The 18,488-nt window shown below is 37.0% G+C and overlaps 2 protein-coding genes and 1 long non-coding RNA gene across 10 annotated transcripts; 1 reads left to right on the top strand and 2 right to left on the bottom strand.

Moving 5' to 3' along the window:
• Positions 1-679: 679 nt before the first annotated feature.
• Positions 680-16,801, bottom strand: LOC108994617 (putative disease resistance protein RGA3). Of its 7 annotated transcripts, XR_004798289.1 has the most exons (4): positions 13,771-16,801; positions 1,320-2,207; positions 1,165-1,244; positions 681-1,066 (listed from the first exon to the last, which is right to left on the bottom strand). XR_004798289.1 is itself a non-coding variant. In XM_035685159.1 (3 exons), the coding sequence occupies exons 1-2, from the start codon at positions 16,335-16,337 to the stop codon at positions 1,346-1,348; spliced, it is 3,429 nt and encodes a 1,142-aa protein (XP_035541052.1). In that variant the 5' UTR covers positions 16,338-16,801; the 3' UTR covers positions 680-1,244; positions 1,320-1,345. The 7 variants fall into 7 exon arrangements, 4 of the variants coding, with proteins under 4 accessions (XP_035541052.1, XP_035541053.1, XP_035541054.1 ...); XM_035685159.1 differs by having other exon boundaries at positions 680-1,244; XM_035685160.1 differs by having other exon boundaries at positions 680-1,240.
• Positions 3,400-5,127, bottom strand: LOC108994623 (putative disease resistance protein RGA3). The gene has a single exon (XM_018969905.2). The coding sequence runs from the start codon at positions 4,772-4,774 to the stop codon at positions 3,620-3,622; it is 1,155 nt and encodes a 384-aa protein (XP_018825450.1). The 5' UTR covers positions 4,775-5,127; the 3' UTR covers positions 3,400-3,619.
• Positions 7,649-10,059, top strand: LOC108994629. 2 transcript variants are annotated; one of them, XR_004798294.1, is made up of 3 exons: positions 7,649-7,763; positions 7,988-9,065; positions 9,840-10,055. It is a non-coding gene; the product is annotated as an uncharacterized LOC108994629 (long non-coding RNA). The 2 variants fall into 2 exon arrangements; XR_001996739.2 differs by having other exon boundaries at positions 7,680-7,763; positions 7,886-9,065; positions 9,840-10,059.
• Positions 16,802-18,488: the final 1,687 nt, after the last annotated feature.

Here is an 18,488-nt window from a genome sequence, read left to right as displayed (position 1 = left end):
GCGGCGTGGGCGGCGGTAGAAGACCAAAAAGCCCAAAACGGAAAAGTGGATGGTGGAGCTTCACCGGTGGCGGATCGGAGCTGGGGTTGGGTCCATTAGGTTGCTAAGGGGTCTGGTGGCCGATGGTGAAGCGACGGCGGTGCGCAAGCGAAATGTGTGCCGCGGCTTCATGCCGTGCGTGGAGGCTCAAAGCGCGTCGTGGGGCTCTGGAATTGAAGGGGGAGGGTCGCCGGCGGCAGGGGAACCGAATGGGATGGGCGGTGACGAATCATGATGGCGCGACGGCGGGGGTTGGGTATGGGCGACGGACTGGAGAGAGAGAGACGAGAGAGAGAGAGAGAGAGAGAGAGACGTCACATGGGAGAAAGAAAAAAATAGGGAGGAAAAAGAAAGAATAGAAAAAGAGGAAAAGAAAAATAGGGGAAAAGAAATAAGGTCCAATCCTCATAACTTGGGTCCCAAAAATGATCCAACGGAAACGTTTTCGAAACCACAAGATAAATAAAATAATTCAAACGCAATGGTAAAGATAAATTAAAATAATTAAATCCAACAATAGTTAATTTAAAATAAAGAGATTTTAAACGCATGACAATAATTAATAATAAGAAAGCACTTCAAAAATTATTTTCATAAACTAAAAATCACAAAAATAACTCAAATAAAATTTAACAACTATAAAACAAGAGAATAAATTTTTGAATAAATAGAAAAATCCTTCAGTAAAAATACACTAAAATTCAGGGTGTTACAGAGCTAGTGTGGTCTTTCCTAATCCTCTGATGCCAGTAATCGGAAGGATTCCTACATTCTCTTTAACATTGGAATCAAACAGAAGTATATCTCTGATCTTCTGCTTGTTATCCTTTCTACCAATAACTTCTGCCTCGGGTACAAAATAATGATCAGTATCATCCCAAGTTCAGCAAAACTCAAATTACCATCACTTTCCATGCTAAAGAACATGCAGCCTTGTTGAAATTGTTGTCGTGAAATTACATAGCCTCAACATTGCTGCCTCCTATATTTCTTCCTTTTGCTCTTCTTCCTCCTCCCTACAATTCTCCTGGATGTGAAGAATCATGCATATGGTGATATTTCTTATTTGAATAGGGAAGAATAAAACAATAAAGAAAGCGAGATAATCATAACTGATTTATTTACTTGTAGAAGTCGCAATGAATTAGATTTTTTAACAAACTCTGAATCCCTCTCCCCTGTTTCTTCTTTACTCAAAGACCTTTCTGCAAATAGAATTTTATAAGTTGAAGATGAAGAAGGTGGATGCGGGAATAAAGATAAAATTAGTGGAAAAATACCTGGATGAACGTATTCCAGTTGAGAATCAGGATAAGTCCCGCTCTGGGATGTGAGCAATCTTGGGCCAATCCTCACCTTTTTCTTGTTCGCATCTTCGTAATAAGATGGGGCAATCATGAATTGACAACACTTTCAAAGAGGTTAGCCTACTTATTGCTTCAGGCAGTGATGTTAAACCAGAGCATGTAGAAATTGTGAACCGCTCAAGTGATGCCCAAATGCAGATCCACTCTGGTATAGTCATCAAGCTTGAACAATTTGAGATTTGGAGCACTCGTAGATTGGTAACATGTTGAAGCCCCAATGGTAGAGACACCAATTTCGGAATACCGCAGAACCCCAAAGAGATGAGGCTTTTAAGCCCTTTCCATTGCATACCGTGCTCATCGTTGCCTAGATCAAGCATAGGACAATCAATAAGCCCCAGGTTTTGAAGTGCAGTGAGATATTGTACACCATGGGAGAGAGACTTTAATTTAGGGCAGCGCATTATCCTCAAACGCTGGAGAGATATGAGGTTTTGCACTGGCAGTGTTTCTAGATCCTCAATTTCTTGTAAGCATATATTCTTCAATTTGGAGAGAGGAGGAGATGAAAAGGCAATGGGTGTAGAGGAAGCGGAGGAGGCATTCATACTTATTGTTTGTTGCACTGCCTTCCACCTGGCATTCCTTAGGTGTAACCCTTCTTCAAGATGTGGAAACATTGGCAATGAAGTCAACATAGGGCAATACCATATCGATAGTTTTGAAAGACGAGGAGGAAATGAAGGGAATAGTAAAGCATGCCCCGTACTCCTCGTCATTGATGAAGGTGTTTCAAAGGAATTTTGATGATCAGTAGTAGTATTGACATCCACATTATAAGAATCACTCCTCCTCCTCCACCAACCCTTCAGATTACCACAGCAAGCGAGGATCATCCTCTCAAGAGATGGAAAGAATTCTGATGAAGAAAAAGAAGATAAAGATAACTCATTGTTGTCACTAAAATCTGATACGTACTCTATTTCATCAAGGTACTCCAGAGAAATACTCTTAAGAAAGGGTAGTCGACTCAATGATGGCAAATATTTCAATCTCCTACATTCCCATAAAGTCAAGTCAACAAGATTTTTGAGTGACAAAAGCCACATCGGAACCCTCACACCCCCATATTCATATATGTTCAGCTTTTTAAGATTTGGGTGAGGTTCAAAGCCTTCCAATGCCATTTCATCATCTGCATTAACGTTTCCTCTTCTCCAACATAAAGTCAAAACTTGAAGATGTTCTTTCTCCTTTAGATTTGCACCCTTATAGTCTAATGCGACGTCTTCCTCCCGACTTCTCAAACCCCAAATCTCTAATTCTCCTCTTAAGCTATTTAGTCTATTTAGCTCGCTTAACCAGCCACTATCCTCTGGGGCCCAATTAGAGTGGACAACAAACTTCGATAATGTTTGGATATTTGTCAATTGCCCCAATCCACGTGGCATATAAGTCAAACTCCAACATCCATCATTGTACAAATGCCTAAGGTTGACTAATTTCGCAATTCCTCTAGGCAATTCTTTAAGACTTTTGCAATAAGAGAGTCTTAGTGTATACAAATTTTGCAACCTAGTTATGGAATCGGGCAGCTTCTCGATTTTATCATTCCAAGAAAGATCAAGATCTCTTAAATGCTTCAACTTACATATGGAACTCGGTACTACATCAAGATGTCTTCCAAGTAAATCCAGCACTCGCAAGAACTTCAAACTTGAAAAGATTGCTTCACATGAAGTGCTTGACTCTTGCAAATTCTTCCATTCACCAAGCGAAAGAAGTGTTCGAATCCTACTGGCTTTAGACGAGGAAGTTGGAATTACAAAGGAACATTCTATGTTGTTGATAACTGATACGTGTCGAGTTTTCTGATCACTAATAATTTTTTCCTTAGATTCTAATTTGGTGATCAATGATCCTGCCACTGACATTGCGAGATCATGCATGAGGTCATGCATTTTACTCGTAATCACGTTTCCCAAATCATCCATTTCAGCTTCTTGAAAGAACGATCTCCAAAGTAAATCCATGAAATACTCATGACCAACATCTTCAAGACATTCATTTTGATTGGATTGCTTGATAAACCCCTATGCTATCCATAGATTTATCAATTTTGATTTCTTCAACACGTAATCCTTCGGAAATATACTACAATAAGCAAAGCATTGTTTCAAATGTGATGGAAGTTGATCATAACTTAGCTTAAGAGTTGGTATGATTTTATCTTCTTTTATTTTTTGCAATTTATTGTTGTTAAAAGAAACCCACTATGCTTCAGAATTTTCCAAGGACAGTAACCTTCCAATTGTTTTGATGACAAGTGGGACACCAGAACACTTTTCTACAATCTCCATTCCAACTTCCACTTTTCCAGAATTCATTGGCTCTTCTCCGTTCTCGAATGCCACTTTCTTAAATAAACACCATGACTTCTGGCTGTCTAAACCCTGTAAGAAATATGGTCCAATTGTTTGGGTAATTTGTGCAACTTTTGGACTTCGTGTAGTTATTAATATTCTACTACCACTTGCACCACCCATCAACAATTTTTTCAATTTATCCCATTTCTCACTTTCCTCGTTCCAAACATCATCCAACACAAGTAAGTACTTCTTTCCAACAATTTCTTTTCGAAGACCATGCACCAATGTATCCATTTGAACAGTAATGTCTGGTTTCTGTTTTATTGCCGATTCTAGCATTTTTTCAACAACTTTTCTAACATCAAAAGTATCAGAGACACACACCCACATTTTTAGCTGAAAATGTTTATCTACTTTCAGATCATTAAAAATGAATTGAGCTAGTGTGGTCTTTCCTAATCCTCCGATGCCAGTAATCGGAAGGATTCCTACATTCTCTTTAACATTGGAATAAGAAAGAAGTATATCTATGATCTCCTTCTTGGCATCCTCTCTACCAATAACTTCTGCCTCGGGTACAAAGGAATGACTATCATCCCTAGCCCTGACTTCTATCTCTACAGGGCGTTCCTTGAAGTGGAATTTCGTCCTGTCATCTGCGATGTCATCTAACTTCTTTCTAATCGCTTTAATCTTAGGGCCCATTTTCAGATCATAGACAAGCTGGTTTGATTTGGAGAAGAAGATTTGTACCTTTTTTGCCATCTTATCCCGAGTCATCATCTCTCGCAACAGACATTCAGTGGAGAAACCATCCAGCAAGTCGTCTGCTTCATAAACGACATCCTTAAGCCTTTCATGCCATTCAATAACTTGATGGTTGTTCACTGCCCGTTGCTCCTCAGCATCAAGAAGCACAGCTTGGATTGTCGAAACGGTGTTCTTGAGCTTCTTGAGCTCATCTGTTACACCCGAAAGCAGTCCAATCTCTTTGAGAGCCTGGGATCCCAAGCTCTCAATGATTCGTGCAGCAATGTCAAAGAGAATGCCTTCAGCCATTTGTTGATGGTTGGTGAAGGAATGGTAAAAACGGCTCCTGAGGAATCACTAAGGGATAGAAGGAAGATATGTTTGCTTTGAATGTGTACAGAGGACAAGGCGGGACCAACATTTTATATGGCCTTGCATGGGAAAGTTCCTATTGGAGAGTACTGACGCGTTAAAGAAATTAGTGTTGAAGAACGCGTTAAAGAAACTAGTTTGATACAAAGTATGATAGAGAGGGTGTTGGCAGAGACCAATTCAACCAGCAATTTCTTTGAAGTGTAAGCTTGCTTGACGCGTCAAAGAAATTATTGAGGGACCTGCAACGAAAGTTCCTCTTGATGCTCTGCATGTTGTAAGCTTGCTTGACGAGTTAAAGAAATTATTGATCAATGTTAATCAACTTTGAAAAGGAAGTGATGGCTATTTTATTGAGATCATGTAGATATTTTATAAATTGAGATCATCTCACCACTAAAGGGATAGAAGGAAGATATGTTTGCTTTGAGTTTGAATACAGAGGACAAGGCGGGACCGACATTGCATAAGGACTTGTCATCGTCTACTTTCCAAGGACAATTCCATCCACACGTCTAATACCAGTTATCCAGTGCACTGTCATTATTGTTAAAGATTCATTTTCATCCATGTAATTTGGTACCCTTGAGGTTACTTTTATTGTTTCAACTGAATTTCATGCTAGACAATGATATCTATTTCTTTCAGATTCTTTTGCTTTCAGACTGTACTTGGCAATTATTATCAACTGATTTTTAGGCAGCATCCATGTTCAAAGGACCAGTTCCTCCCATCGTCCCATTTTCTTTAGGGTCTCTTGGCTTTCCGAATCCTCCTCCTTGTTTAAAGCGGTTGTTTCTCTTACAATTTGATAATTCTTCAGACTCTGAAAATTACAGAGAATGCCTTGACTCTGTTTTTAAGGTTCCAATTAGTATCACATTACGACACCGTTTGACTACCAACTTGAAGCCAAACCCAAAAAGAAAAATGAATCTAAGTAATACGAGGAGAGGGGAAAAATGTTATGTAGTATGACCGTTATTTGAATGAATCCTGGCACAAATGTTCCAAGCTGTGGAGTATAAACAGCAAACTGTTTAATAAAAACTTATATTACTTAAGACCGACTAAATATCTCTAACGAATTAATACTTAATGAGACATAAATTTATAAATCATGTGACATTTGCAGGTTTTTCAAAACTGGCTCAACTAATTTTGGACTATTTTTATATTGGAAAATAACCAATAATTCTTCAAATAATGTGATCAAATCCCATCACATTCTAACTCATTTGATCTCATCTAATCATTACAATTTTTTTAAACTTTCATAGAAAATACGATAAATAATTTAATTTTTTTAAATTATAAAATAAAAATAATATTCTAATAATATTTTATTCAACTTTCAACTTTATCTTATCTCAACTCAACAGTCAATGCAAGTGAACCTTTTGTTTTGTATTTCTCCAATTGAAATAAATCTTTCCAAGCAGGTTTTGGCTGTGTGATTTTGTACGCTAGTTTCATAAATATTTGGTGTCAATGTAACTGCTGGCCAAGCTAACATGTATCATGTTTGTATGACATGAAAAATGCAAGAAGTTTAGGGATGGACAAGAGCCGAGGAATTCAAGAATCGTGGCAATTGGAAAGGAGATTCTAGAAAAGTGTGTACTTTTGTTTTGGAATGCATAATTTTATTCTGATATCTGTTAGTCTAGTTATTATTTATTAGAAAAATGCTAGTATGCTGTCTGAATTTGTCCCCTCACTTTAACCGCTCATATATTTAATTTTTTTTTAATTTTTTTTATTTAATGATTAAGAAAGTGTCTTTATTGTTTTGATTTTTAAAAAAAAAAAAATAGTTCAATATGTTAAAAAAATATGAAAAAAAAAAGAAAAAAAAATAAAAAGCCAAATTTGTGCTAGGCGGCACACTCTATTATTTATTACTATTTCTCAATGTGCCTTAAGCTCTACAGACTCTGTGGAGAATGTTTAACCTACTCTAGTTTTTCATTGTGGTAATAATATTTATGTTTTTGTTCTTATTTTATTAGACTTAATTTAGTTATTCATTTTCTCTCCCTTGTTCCATGGTCATATACATGTAAAAATTATTTGATAGTAATCAACAATATTGCAACACAACTAACGCCTCCAATCTCAGGATTGAACCATAATATAATTATGTTTATGAGACAGGCTTCATCATTTAAACTTTCATGGTGCTGCAAAGGTGAATAAAGTGATCAGCACAAACATGAAATTGTCTCTTTCGAAAGAGGGAATATAACAACTGCAGAAAGAAGCAGTAAACAGGTACACAACTATTCTCTATGTAAGAGGCTGTGGTTCTGCCACTAATTTAACATGTCAAAGCAGTGGCATTTGCCACTGATCCATCTATTTGCTCGCAGGCTTTTGCCACTGGTGTATCTATTTGCTCACCTTTACACCTCTTTTCTCAACTCTGCTAGCACTCTTTGAGTGACTGTTAGAATAGTTCATTGGTGTCTTCATAGAAGTGGGAATAGTGCTTGGCATGGCCAGGTCAAAAGATCCCTTCCCTGTGAAGTTGAACCATGCCTATTGCTGCCTTATTTCTGCTTGGGGATAACAAGGGTCCTGCAATTTCTTTATGCAATACTTTTTGAGTTGTATGCTCTGCCCTCGCTCCTCTGTGTTCGTGTGTCTATCTGTAATTTGTAGTTCTTCTCAATTGCTGATTATGTTCTCTTGCTCATTTCGCCTCTATGTTGACCATGAGGGCAGTGTAGAGCAGGTACTTTCCGATAGCCTTTTGCCTACTCCTACCAAATCAGTAGGGGATAATCTGTGTGTCATTTCTGCTGCTGTGTCGGAGGTTAATGAGAGCTCCGCATTGTCCACTACTCTGTATTCTTCTGGAAAAGATTTATCACTCAGCAATTCAACTAATGACAAAGCTTCCAAATAATATCTAAATGCCAAGGTGCATCCCTCAAGAAACTTTCTTGCTATACTGATAAGAGAATAGATGGTGGATTCAACTTTAGATATATTTATTTTTTAATTCCTTGAGTTTTCTATTGGCATGAAACTTTTGCAATGCAGCCTTTGTAATACACGTGAGCATGGCTAAACGGACTGACTTTCGGGTAACAGATATTCTTTTGTTTCTTGAATTATGCTAAAAATTAAAACTACAATTTGCAGATATCTGGTCAAGGCTTCTTGGTGATTAGAGTACTCATGTTTATCTTGGCAGAAATCATAGAGAAGATTATAAAAGGGTGAAAAATCCTTAAAAAAGTATAGGAGATTATACTTACAGCAAAGAGTAGATCCATAGAGAAGATATGAACGAGTACATCACCATCATCAGCGATACATACTACTACTACTAACAGCAAATACATATTCCATACATCAGGACAGATGATTCTGAGTAGAGAAGGGTGTTTCTCTTCTACCCGACGTAACGTCGCTGTATGTGTTTCTGGACCACAATGACTGGAGCAGTACAAAGGATTGTAACTTCTTTCACACTGTCAGCTACACATTTTCTTTCTTTTTACCATATTTATGTTGGGAGATGTTGTGCAGTTGAATTGGACTTTATGCCAGAGGATTAGACAAGACAAATATGTACAGGCTACTTTGTTAGCAAACAAAGGAAGTTTAGAGGAAAATGACTTCCCATCCACGCTTATATTTTTTTAATTTTCCCTTTCTGAGCAGCAGATAATCAAACTAGTAGAAAACGACAAATAAGAGTGAAAATTCCCTTCATTGTTATCACCACTCGAGTGCAGGTTCATTTTATAATGTTAGTTTGGTCTGGTCTTGTTCACTCTAGGGAACTCTTGTCTTCTCTCTTATTTTAGGCCCACATGTTGGGGAAAGGTCGCTTTTGGCACATGGGTGCTGACACTATACGGGTTGGGGTATAAGGGTATTACTCTCCTTTCCCTTTCAGCTTATTGAAATGTTTTTATTTGGATCTATAAGTTTTGTGGAAGCCAGGTCCCTTGTGTGCTGACAGATTTAGCTTTTGCTCCTGCATGGAGCCCAATTGCTGCTTTCCTAAACAGGAATTGTCTAAAACTGACCCTCCACAACGTCTCCCAACATAAATATGATATGATTGCAACAATCCTGACAATCAGGCTAAAGATTGATGGAGTCTCTTCTATGCAAGTTGCTTTTGTTGCTGGATGTAAATATACAGAAATGCCATCGCTCATAAAGGTTTCCATGCAATGTGGGGTGGAAGGAAGGGAAAGTCATGGAAGTGAGTTCTTTATATTCTCATGATTTTTAACCAGAACATTGATTTTTTGTAGTTCACTTCAATAATATGGGAAATCTTGCCTTCTACTTTGATCACTTTTTTTTTTTTTTTTTTTTTTTAAAAAAATAAAAACTTCATTAAAAATATCCCTCACTGGGGCAGAGGAAAACCTTGAAAACAAACCAACCCACAATAACCCAAGTCGCCAAAACAAATAAATAATAAACAAATATAATGCTAAAAGAAAAGCCCTCCCCACCTACCAACGAATATACGGCAAACCCAATCTCTCCAACCTCAATAGTCAATATTCCTTTCAACTCTTTGTGGAGCAAGTCATAATCTTCAAACAAAACGCTACAACCACGCTCACCACTTCTGGCCAAAAAATCAGCTACCATATTTCATTGATGAGAAATAGAGAAAGAGATCCCATTAGAAGCCGCAAGAAACTCTTCCCAAAAATCCCACAAATACCAAACTGTACATTATCGAGATCTAACCCAATCAACCACAATTTTAGAATCACTTTCAATATCAACATGGAGAAAACCCAAAGTTTTACATAACTTCACCCCTTCTGTAAGAGCCCTAAGCTCGGCTTCATTATTGGTACCATAACCAAAATGTTTAGAGAAAGCATACCTGAACCTGCCATGATTGATCACTTAAGGTCTCGTGGATTTTGAGAAGTAATTATTGTGAAATACATAATGATTGTTAAAAAATATTGATCTGGTTCAATGATAATTGCAATTCCTTTTTCTTTCACAGGTTGGAGGAAGAGACTGTTGTGACATTCTATACACGGCTACTAAAAATGTTACAGAAGTGAAATATAGGCCTTGCGGGAAGGATAAAGTAATTGCCTAACTTCAACATCAAATTACTCAGCTTCTTGTATTTTTTTTAATAAGATTGTTTTAGTAATGTGCATTTTATTTTCAAATTTTACATGGCAACATGCATGTTTTTCTGTTGTCTTAAAAGTTCAAAATGAAAGTTGAGGGTAGAACCCAAAGAGAGAAGAAAGATATCGAAGATTAGTATTTCTTATTCTAATCATAATGCTACTGTCCTTGAACTGGCAGAGAGGTAGAAAATTACAGGTTCTAATCAAATACAAATTGTAATCATAAGAAGAATTCGATATGTAACAAATGGTATTAGTGGCTTAGCAAGTGGATGTTTATATCTAAAGATTTCCACACAAAACAGCATAAAAACTATGAATTGGGAAGATCAGCAAAATTTGAATATGTCAAGGAATATCTTTCAATAAATTTGCTCGGTCTCGGATTGGAATTATAAAATATCTCCATCAAGTTTAAACAACTCCTCCATCAACCTCATGATTATATCTTGGACCACAATGCCTAAAAGCAACAATCCTTCATCAAATGACGCCTTTCGACCACAATTCCAAGGAGATTTGCTGATATCTGGGAGGACTTTCTTTTTCTTGATGAGTTTTTAGAATTTTGTTTCTTCCATGTTTTCAAAAAAGCCAACCAAGTTAGCTGACGGCCTGGAAAGTCTTGGAGCATCTGGTTTCTCTGTTTGTCTCTCATGTTCAATAACTTTCTTACGCCTTCAATGGATTTTTACTTTGGATAAAATTTGCAAAATGTCAGGTACCGATGACTTTGAAGTGGCCAAAACCTAGGTAGGCAATTGCTGAGAGGTGTCTCCCATTTGAAGAAAACCAGAATATTTTGTTGCCCAATATTTGTCGAAAATCCTCATTTTCTGTGCAAAAGCCAGATACAAGATCATTGATGGTAGAAAATGTTCTTGGAGAGCATACACAAATATAAGGAGTTCAAAGCAATTGGTCGCATCATCCATCATGTAGCTATGATCAACTTCATATACATGTTCTCCAAGATGCAAATGAAATCATCCCTCTAAGTTTAGACATATGAGATAGTCTTGAGAAAAGTTGTATGTGTTGCAGAAGCAGTAATCAAGACTAAAAAAGCACCCAAGTTCAACAAAAATCAAATTACCAACATTTTCCACGCGAAGAAATATGTAGGCCCTGTTGAAATTCTTGTCGTGAAATTACACAGCCTTAACAGGCCGCGGCGATGTAAAACTCATTGCAATTAAAGGCTTTTTGCGACGATTTTATTTCCAACAGACACAAAATTGCCGCAAAAGGCCTTATTTCTTGTAGTGTATATAGATGAGATGCGAGTAGCAGTGCTAACTGGTTCTTAAACATTAGTGCCACACGTGTTTGACTTTGGAAATCATGTTGTTTCTCACATTAATCATCTTCCCAACTAAGAGGGTGACAAGAGCCACGACCTCCACCAAATCTCTCATTGCTATATATAGTTGGCATAATTGTTTTATGCAATTATTTTAAATTTCTATAGGTTAAAGAATAAAGCATATATAAGCAATCATGATTTTTCTATAGTTGGCATTGATGCAGAGGACATGTGAGCAGAGTCATCAGGTGTTGGATGATGTATGGAATGAGGATATTGAAAAATGGGATAGCTTAAAAGAATTATTGATGGCTGGTTCAAGAGCCAGTGACAAATATTAGCGTCCACTCTGTTTCTGAGTTTTCTAAGCACAGCAACGCCCTTCCAATTGTTGTGCTACAAACTTGCCACGATTCTTGAATTCCTCAATCGGATCTTGTCCATCCCTAAACGTCAATCGCTTAAATAAGGACCATGACTCGTGTTCATTTAAGAACAAATCCGTGCTTGCTAATCTTTGGATAGCACAAGGATTTATTAAGTTATCAAAACAAGATGTAGGTAATGAGTATTTCTTGGATTTATATTGGAGATCATTCTTTCAAGAATGCCATCATAATTTACTTAACGGATGGGTTGGGCAGGCCAACATAATTTACTTTAAAATGCCATCACCAGATTCACCATAGTAGATTATGATAAGAAAATTATTGTTGAGAAAACTTGTTTCTGGTTTGTTACAGATTCTAAGATTTTTTCTACAATTTTTTTAACATCAAAGATATCAGATACACAAAACCACATTTTTAACTAAAAATATTTTTGGATCGTCTGCTCATTGAAAATGAATTGAGCTAGTTTGACATTTCCTAATCCTCCGATGCCAGTAATCGGAAGGATTCCTACATTCTCTTTAACATTGAAATAAAAAAGAAGTATATCTATCATCTTCTTCTTATCAACCTTTCTACCAATAACTTCTGCCTCAGGTTCAGTATCATCCCAAGTTCAGCAAAAATCAAATTACCATCACTTTCCATGCTAAGAAACATGCAGGCCTTGTTGAAATTGTTGTCGTGAAATTACATTGCCTCAACATTGCGGCCTCCTATATTTCTTCTGTTTTCTCTTCTTCCTCCTTACTATTCCCCTGGATGTGAAGAATCATGCATATGGTGATATTTCTTATTTGAATAGGGAAGAATAAAACAATAAAGAAATCGAGGTAATCATAACTAACTTATTTACTTGTAGAAGTCGCAGTGCATTAGATTTGTTAACAAACTCTCAATCCCTCTCCCCTGTTTCTTCTTTCCTCAAAGTCGTTTCTGCAAATAGAATTTTATAAGTTGAAGGTGAAGAAGGTGGATGCGGCGATAAAGATAAAATTGGTAGAAAAATACCTGGATGAACGTATTTTACTCAAGGATGAACGTATTCTAGTTGAGGATCAGTATAAGTGCCGCTCTGGGATGTGAGCAATCTTGGGCCAATCCTCACCTGTGTCTTGTTCGCATCTTTGGAATAAGATGGGGCAATCATGAATTGTCAACATTTTCAAAGAGGTTAGCCTACTCATTGCTTCAGGCAGTGACGTTAAACCAGGGCATGTAGAAATTGTGAACTGCTCAAGTGATGCCCAATTGCAGATCCACTCTGGTATAGTCATCAAGCTTGAACAATTTGAGATTTGGAGCTCTCGTAGAGTGGTAACATGTTGAAGCCCCAATGGGAGAGACACCAATTTCGGAATACTGACAAACTTCAACCAGATGAGGCTATTAAGCCCTTTCCATTGCATACCGTGCTCATCGTTGCCTAGATCAAGCATAGGACACTCACTAAGCGTCAGGTTTTGAAGTGCAGTGAGATATTGTACACCTTGGGAGAGAGACTTTAATTTAGGGCAGAGCCTTATCAACAAATGCGTAAGTGATGCCCAATTGCAGATCCACTCTGGTATAGTCATCAAGCTTGAACAATATGAGATTTGGAGCTCTCGTAGAGTGGTAACATGTTGAAGCCCCAATGGGAGAGACACCAGTTTCGGAATATTTTTAAACTTCAAAGAGATGAGGCTTTTAAGCTCTTTCCATTGCATACCGTGCTCATCGTTGCCTAGATCAAGCACGGGACAATTAATAAGCTTCAGGTCGTGAAGTGCAGTGAGATAAGGCAATGGCAGTGTTTCTAGATCCTCAATTTCTCTCAAGTATATATTCTTCAATTTGGAGAGAGGAGGAGATGAAAAGGCAATGGGTGTAGAGGAAGCGGAGGAGGAGGCATTCGTACTTATTGTTTGTTGCACTGCCTTCCACCTGGCATTCCATAGGAGTAACTCTTCTTTCAGATGTGGAAACATTGGCAATGAAGTCAACATAGGGCAACACCATATTTTTAATTCTGAAAGACGAGGGAATAGTAAAGCATTTTGATGATCAGTAGTATTGACATCCACATTATAAGAATCACTCCTCCTCCTCCACCAACCCTTCAGATTCCAACACGAAGAGAGCCAAATAATCTCAAGAGATGGAAAGAATTCTGATGAAGAAAAAGAAGATAAAGATAACTCATTGTTGTCACTACAATCTGATACGTACTCTATTTCTTCAAGTCCTCTCAGTTCAATACTCTTAAGAAAGGGTAGTCCACTCAATGGTGGCAAATATTTCAATTTCCTACAAAAGCATAATTCCAAATCAACAAGATTTGTGAGTGACAAAAGCCACATCGGAACCCTCACACCCCCATAAAAACATATTCTCAGCTTTTTAAGATTTGGGTGAGGTTCAAAGCCTTCCAATGCCATTTCATCATCTGTATTAACATTTTCTCCGCTCCAACTTAAAGCCAAAACCTGAAGATGTTTTTTCTCCTTTAGATTTGCACCCTTATAGTCTAATGCCACGTCTTCCTCCCGACTTCTCAAACCCCTAATCTCTAATTTTCCTCTTAAGCTATTTAGTTTATTTAGCTCGCTTAACTGACAACTATACTTTGAGGCTGAATCTGAATGGACAACAAACTCAGATAATGTTTGGAGATTTTTCAATTCCCCCAATCCACGCGGCATATAAGTCAAACTCCTACATCCATCATTGTAAAGATGCCTGAGGTTGACTAATTTCGTAATTCCTCTAGGCAATTCTTTCAGTTTTTCGCAATTAGAGAGTCTTAGTGTATACAAATTTTGCAACCTAGTTATGGAATCGGGCAGCTTCTCGATTTTATCATTCCAAGAAAGATCAAGATCTCTTAAATGCTTCAACTTACATATGGAACTCGGTACTACATCAAGATGTCTTCCATTTAAATCCAGCACTCGCAAGAACTTCAAATTTGAAAAGATTGCTTCACATGAAGTACTTGACTCTCGCAAATAACTGAATTCACCAACCGAAAGAAGTGTTCGAATCCTACTGGCTTTAGACGAGGAAGTTGGAATTACAAAGGAAAATTCTATATTGTCGACAACTGATACGTGCCGAGTTTTCTGATCACCAATGGTTTTCACCTGAGAATCTATTGTGGTGATCAATGATCCTGCCATTGACATTGCAAGATCATGCATAAGGTCATGCATTTTACTCTTAATCACGTTTCCCAAATCATCCATTTTAGCTTCTTGAAAGAACGATCTCCAAAGTAAATGCATGAAATACTTATCACCAACATCTTCAAGACATTCAATTTGATTGGATAGCTTGATAAACCCCTGTGCTATCCAGAGATTTATCAATTTTGATTTTTCCATCACGTAATCCTTTGGAAATATACTACAATAAGCAAAACATTGTTTCAAATGTGATGGAAGTTGATCATAACTCAGCTTAAGAGTGGGTAAGATGTCATTTTCTTTTATTTCTGGCATTTTGTCTTTTCCGAAAGAAACCCACCCTGCTTCAGAATTTTCCAAGGACAGTAACCTTCCAATTGTTTTGATGACAAGAGGGACACCCGAACACTTTTCTACAATCTCCTTTCCAACTTCCACTTTTCTAGAATTCACTGGCTCTTCTCCGTTATCAAATGCCACTTGCTTGAATAAACACCATGACTCCCGTTCGTCTAAACACTGTAAGGAATATTCTGCAATTGTTTGGGTAATTTGTGCAACTTTTTTACTTCGTGTAGTTATTAATATTCTACTGCCACTTGCACCAACCTCCAACAGTACTTTCAAATCATCCCATTTTTTAACGTCCTCATTCCAAACATCATCCAACACAAGTAAGTATTTCTTTCCACCAATTTCATTTTGAAGATTATGCACCAATGTATCCAATCCCACAATCTCTGGTTTCTTTTTTGTTGTCGATTCTAGGATTTTTTCAACAACTTCTTGAACATCAAAACTCTCAGAGACACAAGCCCACATTTTTAGTTGAAAATGTTTATCTATTTCCTCGTCATTAAAGATGAATTGAGCTAGTGTGGTCTTTCCTAATCCTCCGATGCCAGTAATCGGAAGGATTCCTACATTCTCTTTAATGTCGGAATCAGAAAGAAGTCTTTTTATGATCTCCTTCTTGTCGTCTTCTCTACCAGTAACTTTTGCCTCAGGTACATAGGAATGAGTATCATCCCTCTTCCTAGCCCTGTCTCCCTTCTCCACAGGGCGTTCCTCCAAGTGGAATTTCCTATTATTTGCGATGGCATCCAACTTCTGTCTAATCGCTTTAATCTCACGGCCCATTTTCAGATCATAAACAAGCGGGTTTGATTTGGAGAAAAAGATTCGTACCTTTTTTGCCATCTTATCCCGAGTCATCATCTCTCGCAACAGACATTCAGTGGAGAAACCGTCCAGCAAGTCCTCTGCATCATAAACGACATACTTAAGCCTTTCAAGCCATTCAATAACTTGATTGTTGTTCACTGCCCGTTGCTCCTCAGCATCAAGAAGCACATTTTTTATTGTCGAAACAGTATCCTTGAGCTTGTCAAGTTCATCTCTGGCACCCCAAAGCAGTCCGATCTCTCTGAGAGCCTGGGATCCCAAGCTCTCAATGATTCGTGCAGCAATGTCGAAAAGAATGCCTTCAGCCATTTGTTGATGGTTGGTGAAGGAATGGTAAAAAGGGCTCTTGAGGAATCACTAAGGTATAGAAGGAAGGATATGTTTGCTTTGAATGCGTACAGAAGACAAGGCGGGACCAACATTTTATAAGGCCTTGCATGGGATGGACCTACAAGGAAAGTTCCTACTGTTGAAGGACGCGTTAAAGAAATTAGTTTAATACAAAGTATGATAGAGAGGGTGTTGCTCTGAAGTGTCCTCTTGATGCTCTGCATGTTGTCAGCTTTCTTGACGCGTTAAAGAAATTATTGATGGACCTACACTACTGCCAACACCCTCTATCATTTTGCATAATGATGCTCTAACTTGCGTAACATTTTCTTAAGAACCCTTAGCAAGAAAATAAAGTAGAGAGAAAAGAGTGATCAATGTTAATCAACTCTGAAAAGGAAGTGCATGTTTTAGTAATCCATATACGTTATTTTCCTGGCTATTTTATTGAGATCGTGTAGATATTTTATATATTGAGATCATCTCACTACTAAAGGGATAGAAGGAAGATATGTTTGCTTTGAGTTTGAATACAGAGGACAAGGCGGGACCGACATTGAATTAGGCCTTGTCATCGTCTACTTTCCAAGGACAATTCCATCCACACGTCTAGTACCAGTTATCCATTGCACTGTCATTATTGATAAAGATTTTTTAACATACGTAATCCCTTACATCACTTCGGTGTAAAAAACCATTTAGTCCGATTCATTTTCATCCATGTAATTTGGTACCCTTGAGGTTACTTTTATTGTTGCATCTGCGACTAAAATGAAGTTTATTGTTTCATCTGGTAGCTAAATCGATGGATACACTCCTTTAAATTTACATAAACTCAAACTTTTTCTCTTTGTTTTTGTTTTGATGGTAGTTGTTAAGCCTGTTTTGTAATGACATACTGAAGAGAGAGAATGAGTCATTCTTGGCTCATAGTAACTATTTATGCCTCGATCGGTCTGGGTTTGGGCGCACAATGGCGGTCTGGAGTGGCAATACAGTGCCCATACAGATGTTAGTTGCAGCGAATAGGAGATAAGCACAACAAACATAAATGGTGAATAAGATGCACAGATTTACATGATTCGGTACTGGGCCTATGTCTGCGAATCGTTTAGTTCTTTTTCTTTTTCTTTTTTGTTGTAGAGGATTAGGTTATAAATTACTTTTTAGTTTTTTGACAGATTGGTTTTTCAATGTTGTAGTAATTACTTTAGCAATGCTGATCAAGAGAACCACTTCCTCCATTTCTTGATTGATGGTTCTATAAGTTAATCTTGCATGCCTGTGCATGCAGCTGCCTGTTACACGAGAAATGTCTTGTTACTGTTGAAGATGCTTTGCCTCCCAATTTTTCTTTACCTTCTTTTTAGAAATTCGTTCAAGTAATCTTTATCACTTTTCAAGATTTTTGCATCGTCGTCTTCCTTTTTCTTTTTCTTGTGTCGGCCATAAATCATGCCAAGAATTAATAGTAGCAATTACACCGAATTGGAAATTCATCAAGTTCTCTTTATCACTTTTCAAGATGTTTTGCATCGTAGTCTTCCTTTCCTTTCTTTTCTTTTCTTTCTTTTTAAAAAAAAATTTATTTATTTCTGGAATTGAGTAATATTAGGTATATAGTTATATATAGTTATAGATTGTGTAAGCACCATATTTTATTTAAAAAAATAATAATTTATTATCAAAAAATTAATTTTTATATAAATTTCATATTTATTTATTTCAAAAGATATGCACAATACATGTGAACTCCCAAATATTATTAATGTATCACCTTTGCTTTTAAAGGAGAAGGAAAGAAATTTATGTATATTTATTTCTTAGGTGCCGTTTGGATAGATAGTTAATTGAGATGAGATGAGATGAATTGAGATAAAATTTAAAAGTTGAATAAAATATTATTATAATATTATTTTTTAATATTATTATTAGTTTAAGATTTAAAAATTATGAATTATTTATTATATTTTATTTAAAAATTTAAAAAAAATATAGTAATGAGATAAAATGAAATATTTTTACAGAGCTTATTTAAACTACAGCTGTTGTGTGGCTACTGATTTATAAGGTGGAAGCCAATTAACCAAAATCCCATATATACATTGTAAAATTAATATAGTAATGGTA

This window comes from Juglans regia, chromosome 14, assembly GCF_001411555.2.
Source record: "Juglans regia cultivar Chandler chromosome 14, Walnut 2.0, whole genome shotgun sequence".
Taxonomy (NCBI): Eukaryota; Viridiplantae; Streptophyta; class Magnoliopsida; order Fagales; family Juglandaceae; genus Juglans; species Juglans regia.
Note: the sequence above shows the minus strand (reverse complement) of the source record. Positions and strands in the feature narration are given on the sequence as shown.

Excerpts from the sequence above, each read along its gene's own strand:
- LOC108994623 (XM_018969905.2), bottom strand. The coding sequence starts at position 4,774 with ATGGCTGAAGGCATTCTCTTTGACATTGCTGCACGAATCATTGAGAGC.
- LOC108994617 (XM_035685158.1), bottom strand. The coding sequence starts at position 16,337 with ATGGCTGAAGGCATTCTTTTCGACATTGCTGCACGAATCATTGAGAGC.